At 39.9% G+C, this 9097-nt stretch overlaps 1 protein-coding gene and 1 long non-coding RNA gene across 2 annotated transcripts; one reads left to right on the top strand and one right to left on the bottom strand.

Annotated features, from left to right (window-relative positions):
* The first annotated feature begins 3541 nt into the window (after positions 1-3541).
* LOC144662759 (uncharacterized) lies at positions 3542-3727 on the top strand. Its single transcript, XR_013572520.1, has 2 exons — positions 3542-3603; positions 3681-3727. It is a non-coding gene; the product is annotated as an uncharacterized LOC144662759 (long non-coding RNA).
* A 95-nt stretch (positions 3728-3822) lies between these two features.
* LOC144662753 (uncharacterized) lies at positions 3823-6843 on the bottom strand. Its single transcript, XM_078523653.1, has 3 exons — positions 6585-6843; positions 5431-5532; positions 3823-4004 (listed from the first exon to the last, which is right to left on the bottom strand). Exons 1-3 carry the CDS (start codon positions 6708-6710, stop codon positions 3852-3854), a joined length of 381 nt encoding a protein of 126 aa, XP_078379779.1. The 5' UTR covers positions 6711-6843; the 3' UTR covers positions 3823-3851.
* Positions 6844-9097: the final 2254 nt, after the last annotated feature.

Below are 9097 nucleotides of genomic sequence, written 5' to 3'. Positions count from 1 at the left end.
TATATACGTAGTGTCGCTGAGTAATTTTATCCGTTGTCTACATTTTGTCTTGCCCTGCGAGCTTTATTTGCTGCCTTTCTTTTCTTTAGCCACTGGTGGAAAACCTCCTCGTCCCTAGGCCTAATCTGTGCGTACGTACGGGGGTGGCGGTGACCCCCAAAACCATTTGCTTATGGATGCTCCGATCGCGCGCGTTGGAACTCCGCTATGAATTTCCACATGATAAACAGCGGAAAAGTGACCCCTAATGCTTGCTTGTCTTAGCCAGCTTTTTAGCCCTACCACTTCAAAATGATCTCCACGGTCCCTGCTTTTTAGTAAAGCTTTCTTTATAGAGAAACGTTTACAACTTGGCCATAATTAAGAGCTGTATTCAAGGAAATTGGGGGGGGGGGTTTTTTTCTCCTTTTTTTTTCTCTTTTGTGGTAAAATAAGTGGTGGGGAACTGCTTTTTTTCTGAAAAATTTTTAAAGTAAAAAAGCTTCCCTTTGGGAAAAAAAGGGAAAAAATTTTTAAATTTTTAAATTTTTATAGAAGCTAAAAGAAGATTCCTGAAAACCACCAAGGGAGTTTCAAAGATTTTTGAGCTGACTCACAAGAAGGAATATCTTGACATTTTTATGCTGCGCTTGCGAAATTTTCGGCATCAAAACTTGGAGGGCTGAGCCCCCCAAATTTCGGGGGGGGGATATAGCCCCTTTGTTCAGCGTTACTTTCAGTTCCTTCTTGACACGAGCAGGAAGACACAAAATTGTAACGAGAATTATTGCATTATCCGTACATTTTAATCATTAACAGTATTAGTTCTTACACGACCACTGTATGGCTCAAGAATATGGCATTTATTAGTAAGCAAAGATTGTTACATTGGGGCTCAAAAATACCGGCTGTTTTTCAAGTTGGTTATCTGTTAAAATCCAATCTCTTTTGGATTACTTTTGAATGGCTTCATGTATCTACGTAGCCTTTTCGTTTTTCTTAGCCGGCGCGGTCTTGCTCTGCAGGGGCGCTTTCCATTTGAACAGAGAAACCAGTTGGAAACTAAAAAATGTTCGGAAAAATTGTGGAATGCCTTCAGAAGTATTCCTATATATTTTCTCGCTTTTACCTAAATGCTGTAAATATCACTGTACCATTGTGCTTAGTGCACAATAACCTCGCTGAAATACCTGGCAGTTCTGGTGGGAAATAAAATGAAATGGTTCTTTTCACTGGAAAGTTTTCAAATGTTACATATTCGTTCCTAGCCTGTGAACGCGCTCTTTGGTCAAAGATTGGGCGAACAGAAAACAGAAAGAGAATCGAGGGGGAGAGAAGGGCCCTTCAGATCGGGAGCCTGCTCGGCTGCCTGCTCGCAGGCTTATTCGTCCCGTACTATATATCGTGTTTGTTGGAAAATTTATTGGACTGGGCTGTTCCAGTAATAGTTACTCCCAGGGAGTAAAATTTAGGATAAATTGTACCGCTATCGTACAATCTGAATCCAGTATTTTTTTTAAAGTTACTCCGCGATTATGGCTCCTAGATTACCATACCAGTCTGACCAGTACAAAACTTTTTTTTTTCATACCATAAGAACAATGAAAAGAACAGGCTCCAGGCCTCCAGCTCGCAGATGGCTGGGGGACTGGGGCATGGAGCGTGCCAAAACCCTAGGGGGTAGGAGTGGATTAATCAAACATGGCGGCTGACAACATTGAAACCGAACGGTTGGAAACATTACCAGGTTAGCGCCCATAAGTCGTACTCCAAGCAATCTGTTTTGTTATAATATAAGTTAGTTGTTTTTATAACATGGTTACCTTTATTTTTTATAATTTTCGTTAGATCTAAGTCTGGACTCTGTATCGATGGTTATGCACTTAGACGAGAGATACCCAAGCGGTTCAATCACTGACTTTAATCTGACAAATCAAAGCGGAAAGGGAAGGAAAAGAAACTCGTACGATATGAAAACTAAGCTGGAAGCTGTTGGATTTGCTGAGTCCAATGGGAAACGCGCTGCAGCGAGGAAATTTGGAGTGGAAGTCAAACGTATAAGGGAATGGTGCAGCAAAAAAGCAGAACTCACTTACAAGGCGAGCACGGGCGACGGGCAAAATAGGAAAAGACTAGATGGCGGAGGAAGGAAGCCACTTTCTGAAAACCTCGAAGATGCTATTTTGGAGTGGTTTTATGAGATGAAGGATAAAGGTGATCAAATTTCTATGAAAACTATTGGGACACAAGCAGAGCTTGTATGGAAAAGCTTCCAGACACCCATGGACTCTGACAGCAAAGGCAATGTAAAGACACGGGAAACAGAATTTAAAGCTAGCAGAGGATGGGTTTCATCGTTTTTAAAGCGGCACGGTCTGTCATTAAGCTGATCTCTCTGCATTATAAACTCAAAAGGCAAATCAAAGTGTTTCCCCCTGTTCTCAGATTTCCAAAGTAATCTAAGTTGCTCATAATCAGACCTACACAGGGGAAACCTGTCAGGAGTGAATGCATTCTTGCACTGACCGGCTACATTTGGTTTGTAAGGCTTTATTTTATGATCAAGATTTCAAACAAAAAACTTTTTTTTTTTTTTTTTTTTTTCCCCCGGCGGCTTTTTTTTTTTTCCCCCAAAAACCGGGGGCGCCCCCCCCCCCCCCGGGCCCCCCCCCCCCCCCCGGGATGCATCTTAGGAAAAGTATGGATATTATATCCCCACTCCCCCGCCAAGTTGGCGCATAGGGCCTCTAGCAACAGCACATCAGTTTCTAGTTAATTCCTCTCCCAGGGTTCATTTTCCTTTATGACACATTAATATTCCACGAATTAATTTAGTGTTCATACCTTCCTGATTCACACTGTAAAGCCTGGTTTTCATTTGATTGCAGACGATTGCAAAATCACAGAAATTACTGAACACAGACGATTGCAAGAAATAGAACTTTGGTTCTAAAGTCCTATATTTCTCTGTGATCGTCTGCTATGGATCGCAGATGATCACAATGGATTGCAAATGGTAGCAAGATGCAGTTATTTCCATATGATTGGAGAACCTACAATTCTGCGATCATCTGTGAACCATTGTGATCCTCTGCAGTCATACGGAAACCAAGCTTAAAAGGTGCCACAGATCCTGGGCTAATAGCTACAGTCTATGCACCTGTTTAATCATTGAAATTGTTATAGAATATACATTTTAGATTGCAAATATTTATTAAAATGAGTGCAAACGTGAGGCCTGACTGCGTGCCACAGAAAACACTCTTTCTATAAAGGCCTTGGTTTTTGAAAGAATTATGTAGTATGATAAAAAAGTATTTAGCATATAAGAGTTGTTTACCAGAAATGCAAGGCTAATGGTTCAAAAAAGAAATTACTTTTAATCTAATATGCAGTTAAAATTTCTCTTATTTTGGTTGTCACAAAAAACTGACTTAAAATAAGCTACATTTCCCCGGACGACGGGGGGGAAAAAAAAAAAAGGGGTTTTACAAAAAAAAAAAGGAAGAAAAGAAAAGGGGGTTGTCGAGTTACCAAGTTCGAGTTACAGGGTTCTACTGTATTCAAATTGTTGCTGTTGTCAACTGTGAGTAACTGGATATGCAAATTTGTTATTATTTATCAGTGACATTAGGCATACCGGTACATGCATTTAAGTGCAATGTATAATAATACATACAATGTACAAAATTATTCAAAAGTCTATATGCCCATTAATATTAAAATAAATATATGTCAGCAAAATTTATCTAAGAATGAAGATCCAAGTTGCCATGGATACTGGGCACCAAGTCATATAATAGTAATCACACTCAACATGAAGTTATTTGATTTTCCTATAAAGTTAAAGTGCAATAATCTTAGTTTGGATTTCAGGCATTGTTAGGTCTGTGCTTGTAACAAAGTTTGTAAAGATCATTTGGTACAGGGATTCTTATAGGGGACGATTGGTCAATTTTGCCATTGACTTTTTCACTACAATGCGGGAGTTTTTCTTTTCTTTCCATGTCATTCTTCCATTTTCCCTGAAAGGAGCAAAGAGAAGCTTGTTATTGCAAATTCAATCATCTGGAACTAGATTCTAAAGATCTATTTTTTTCTAGGAAATGTAATATCCACCAAGCATATGCCGAAAAGTAAGACTAGATCTATGCCGAAAAGTAAGACTAGACCTACATCTTTTAGGGACTGGTCATTATTTAGACGGGGGGGGGGGGGGGTTGCTGGTGCAAATGAAGGAGGACATGTTCAAATTCTTCTAACCTTCACCAATTTGACGCACATTTTTGTTGACCCACTCCCCCTCTCCTCATTCTCTTAAAACATGTTCATGAACATTTGCCCCCCCTGTTTTCCCTCCATAAAAGTTATTGACCCTCCCCCTATTTGCACTATCCCTCCCCTCCTCTATATAATGACTGGTTCCTAACAGCTTTGTTTGTGTGCATCTGGAAATTTAGAATCTCTTTTTGTCCTTGAAAAGTTAAAATGCCAGCTTGTAGGTAGGTTCTCAAGTAACTGGCAACGGGACTCTATACAAATGATAGATGTAATCCGAAATTCCTCTTAGAACAGGATTTCACCAAAAAGCTGTTGCTCGAAAGTTTAAAAAAGTTGCTCAAAATTTTTCTGAAAAAGGTGCTTGAAAGTTGCTCCAAAAAGTTGCTTTTGATTAAAAAATGTTGCTCTAAAGGTGCCCCAAAATATCCAAACGCTACTTGTTATCAAGAAAATTTCTCCAAATATATGCTTATTTCCCTTTAAAAGGAAGATTTCTTAGCAGATTCATGCAATTTCCCTGCAATCGAAGTATCAAATAACATTTTAAGGCAAACATTTGTTGAATTACATTGGATTTCTTGCACTTTAAAAAAATCTTGAAGATATCGATGACGTCATGTTTGCTGACTAATTTTGTAATGTGTTAATGTATAATGAGTTGTAAGTCGAAACGTATTCGGATTTTCCTGGAAAATCTTCGGCAAACTTCGTTAATCTTCGGAAACGTTCGTATGGCTTTCGATCAACACTGGCAATCTTCGGAGATCTTCAGTCCAGAAATTCTCAAAATGCAACAAGTTGCTCGAAAGAAAAAAGTTACTGAAAGGGGGAAAAGTTGTTCGAAATATGAAAAGTTGCTAAAAGGTTGCCGGGCAACTTGTGGAAAGCCCTACCCGCTATTCACTTAATCGCCAATTTTATACCATCCTTTCCTCCCTCCTCCTATACCATCCTTCCCCGCCCCTCTTCTTTTTTTATTTTCAGACTTGAGTACATGTGCTCCTCCTGTACACTTCGTGATTTTTACCAAAATGTAACCCATAAATGACAAGCACTTAAACCCAGACTGCAGATAATGCATGAAATATGAACGTTAAAATTGTTACACCTTTGTTCCGTGTTATGGGGCTTGGGAACAGATCACAGGGACACGCCCAACTGAATCCTTACCGTGTGCGCGTGCGACGATTTCCTTTTCGGTAAATCAGCGAAGAGCTTGGGAACTTGGTACCTGCTGTAAATTCCATAGTCAATGATCTTGTTCTTTTGTCGCTAAAAAGATAAAAGAAACACTCACCACTTAGTTCATCACACATTTCTTGCATTGCTTGCGCAAATGACGATTTTCACTCTCAAGTTACCGCGATCTGTAGTGGCCGGTAGGAAATGTGAAAATTCTATTTGAGCGAGATCATGTACCGCGCAAGATCCTTTTTTCCCGTTGTTCATAAAAAAGTACGCATTTTAAATTTGTTTTTGCATTGAATTGGCTTTGGTTGTATAAAGTCTGGTTTAACTAGCGACGCAATCGTAGTCGGAGTCGTAATCGGAGGGGTAAGAGCGCTTCACGACCTAGTGAAAATCGAAAATGGGAGTCGTAAGCGAAGTCATGAGCACCACGGAGTCGGAGTCGGAAGAATCAGATCGTTTTCATTTTCTTTTTTCATTTTCTATTCCGCTTCTAGACTCCGTCCTGTACTCCAGTAAAAATAACATTTGACTGAGTCGCAAGAACAAATCAATCACTATGCACTCCGAGGACTTCCTTTCTGCTTGCGACTCATACAACTACCGGTAAGTTTTCACCGGATCATAAGCGAGGAGTCCCGAGCGGAATCAGAAACTCGGCTTACAACTCCGTCAGTTTGATTTTCAATAGACAGTCGCTTTGCGCTTGATACGACTGTGACTCCGACTCGTCATTTGTGCGAGTTACTTCAACCTCTCCCGTTCTGCCAGAAGTATTATTTGCTTTGCACAACCTCCCATTTGCTTTGACAAGTTAGAAATTAACATTAGGAAATTGTTTTAAAGAAGAGAAAAGTCATTAAAAACATGACCACACAATAGATAGAGACAAACATCCCTTAGTACGGAAACGAGTCATTCGATGGGTTTTAAAATTCTTTTGGAAAAACAAAGACACTGAATTACTCAAACAGGAAGAAATACCTGTAGCCACAAAAAACATTTGCACGCGATTTTCTAACAGTGATGCGCGTGCAGCTTGCGCGCGCGAAATGATTCTAGTCGCGAAATGAATCTAGTCGCGAAATGATTCTAGTCGCGAAATGAATCTAGTCGCAAGTTGTTGTAATACTTACCACTCGTGTTTCTTTAAGCCAGTCTTCTACAAAATCGCCGATCATAAAATCACTGAGGGAATATCTTCGTTGTATTTTCCAGCTCGGTAACGTGTTTCTATTCACTCCAGAACCTTTTCTTGGCATGTCACTTTACTATTTCCTATCATGAGCATATTTATTCTTTAAATTGTATTTTACGAAAATGCCATGTTTTTTCATTTGACCTCTTGCTGAAGGTTTCATGAAAATGTGTTTTTTATTAATGAGGCGCTGAATGGTTCAAATTAGAACTGTTTATAAGGTTTGTGACGTCGATCAGTGGTCGATGTTTAAATCAGCGATAACAACAACCACGATAATAATAAACGCGTCTTGATTAAGCCACGATTGGTTTTAGTTTCGGATCTAATTCCGAATCTAACTGGTGGACTTGCTGCAGCCAATAAGAACTCCACGCAAACAGGAAAATATGCGCGGGAAAATATGACGAGGGCTGCTGTATGCAAAAGGGAAGGAAAACGCACGTAGGTCAAGTGATTGGCCCTGCATCTGATTGGTTGAAAAACAGCAGCTTTGCTAGTAAATAATAAAGATGGCAAATTTTCAGCTCGGTGATAAGGAATAGTGAAGATGAATTTTTCAACAATGACACGAGCATGGGACAAAGAAAAAAATCTGAGTCCACGATGGGAATCGAACTTATGGCCTCCCAGATACCGGTTGGGCGCTCTAACCAACTGATCATAAGTGTTGAGTAGGGTTCGACCAATCAAAAGAACCTTATAGGATTGGAAACTAACCACAGGAATAAATGTTACATGAACAGAAATTCAAGTTTATCTCAACAAGAAATTCCCGCGTAGAACACAAAGCAAAATACTCCCGGGCAGTTAGAAAGGACTAAAACAAAGTATAAAAGAAAGTGCTAATGTACATTTGATAAGCTTTCAAAGGACCAGTGTAAACAATTACAAGACAGCGTTCCGAAGCTTTTGACCGTATATCAGATGTCACGCTACAAGCTAAGATAACGCGACTTTTGATGAACAATTATTCGACACTTAAGTTGTTAACTACCGTAATCAATACTCCTCGTGTGCACTTCGGATTTTTGTTGTTGTTGTTGTTGTTGTTGTTTTTTTTTTTTTTTTAAGGGGGGGGGGGGGTGCTTAATCGAGGCTGGGCGCTTACAACTTTTCTTACCCTCAAGGTGGGCGGTTATTTGAGGTTGGGCGCTTAATCGAATAAATACGGTACTTTTATTTATGTAAACTTTTGGATAAACTGAATTTCCTAATAATTATCACATACCCCTTGTAAAACGACATTGCTTCTGCATGCATTGTGTGCCGTTTGTTTCGTTTCTTTTTGTGTGTGCAAGATTTCAAATTACAAGGTTGTAGGAAGGAATTCATGTCTATCCGATGTCCTCTTTTGTAATGACCGAAATGGCGTCCTGTTAATATTCAAGTTGTGCATTTTTAGTTGCATTGACGGCGCCTTGTGCGTCTATTTGATTTTAAGTTAATTTAGCTGTGCATCTATTGTTGCAAGTGCTTTACCCAGTCATAGCAAAGCTGCTACGAGCATGGGACACAGAAAACATCTGAGGCCCCCAGAAATACATATCAACCTAGTTAATGGCCCAGCTCACCACGAGTCTCTCATAGCTAGCTCACAACAGACTAACAGATCTGGTTCACTTGCCTAGTGACATTAAGGCTAACCTGCCTGCCTGATCGCAGGTTACATTAAGGCCCGGTTCAGACGCCGATCTTTTTATGAGCCGAACCTAATTCCTTGAATTAAGTACATGAAAAGATCGGCGTCTGAATAAAATTAGAACGGCTATTTTAATTTGGAACGGCTCGCCCGTTCTTCCCGCCTGGCTTGGCCGAGAATTTCGCCTGTGGAAAGCCTTTGGAACGGCTTTGATTCAGACGCCGTACTTTTCATGTGCCGCTTCTAATTCATAAATTATTTTAATGTATTTTGACTGGTTTTATTGGAACTGTATTAGGAACGGCCTCGGAACGGCCAAAAAGTACGGCGTCTGAATCAAGAGGCGTACTTAAAAATCATTCCGATCAGTCCCAATTTTTTTAGAAAGCTGAAAGTATCATCCACTTTGTGGCCTTTCTTTACATTACAAACTCAGGCTATTTAACAATAAGACGGCAAGCTTGAGGTTTCTGTTAGCTGATAGTTAGCGAGGTGCGAAGCCTTCACGCAACAACCAAAAGTCGATAGAAACCAGGAGCGAGCCGTATAATTGTTTAAGCATAAATCGGGGACCGAGCTCTTTAACAAAAAGTTCAGTGAAGGTGGCTTATTAATAGTTTTGGTTTATGACCAATGAATTTTTCTTGCGCCCGCTTCCATGGCAGTATATGGAAAATTAGTTTGTGCTTACGTAGCCAATCAGACTTCGAGTTTGTTTAATAGATGGTCACCTTGTTATGCTAAAAGATGTTAAAAGTCTTTAAACTGTTTTGCCCTTGATTTATCCTGTGGGTAGCGTTATCCACAGG

This window comes from Oculina patagonica, chromosome 8, assembly GCF_052425735.1.
Source record: "Oculina patagonica isolate OP01 chromosome 8, crgOcupat, whole genome shotgun sequence".
NCBI classification, from domain to species: domain Eukaryota; kingdom Metazoa; phylum Cnidaria; class Anthozoa; order Scleractinia; family Oculinidae; genus Oculina; species Oculina patagonica.
The sequence above is the reverse complement of the archived record's forward strand: the minus strand, read 5'-3'. Positions and strand labels throughout refer to the sequence as shown.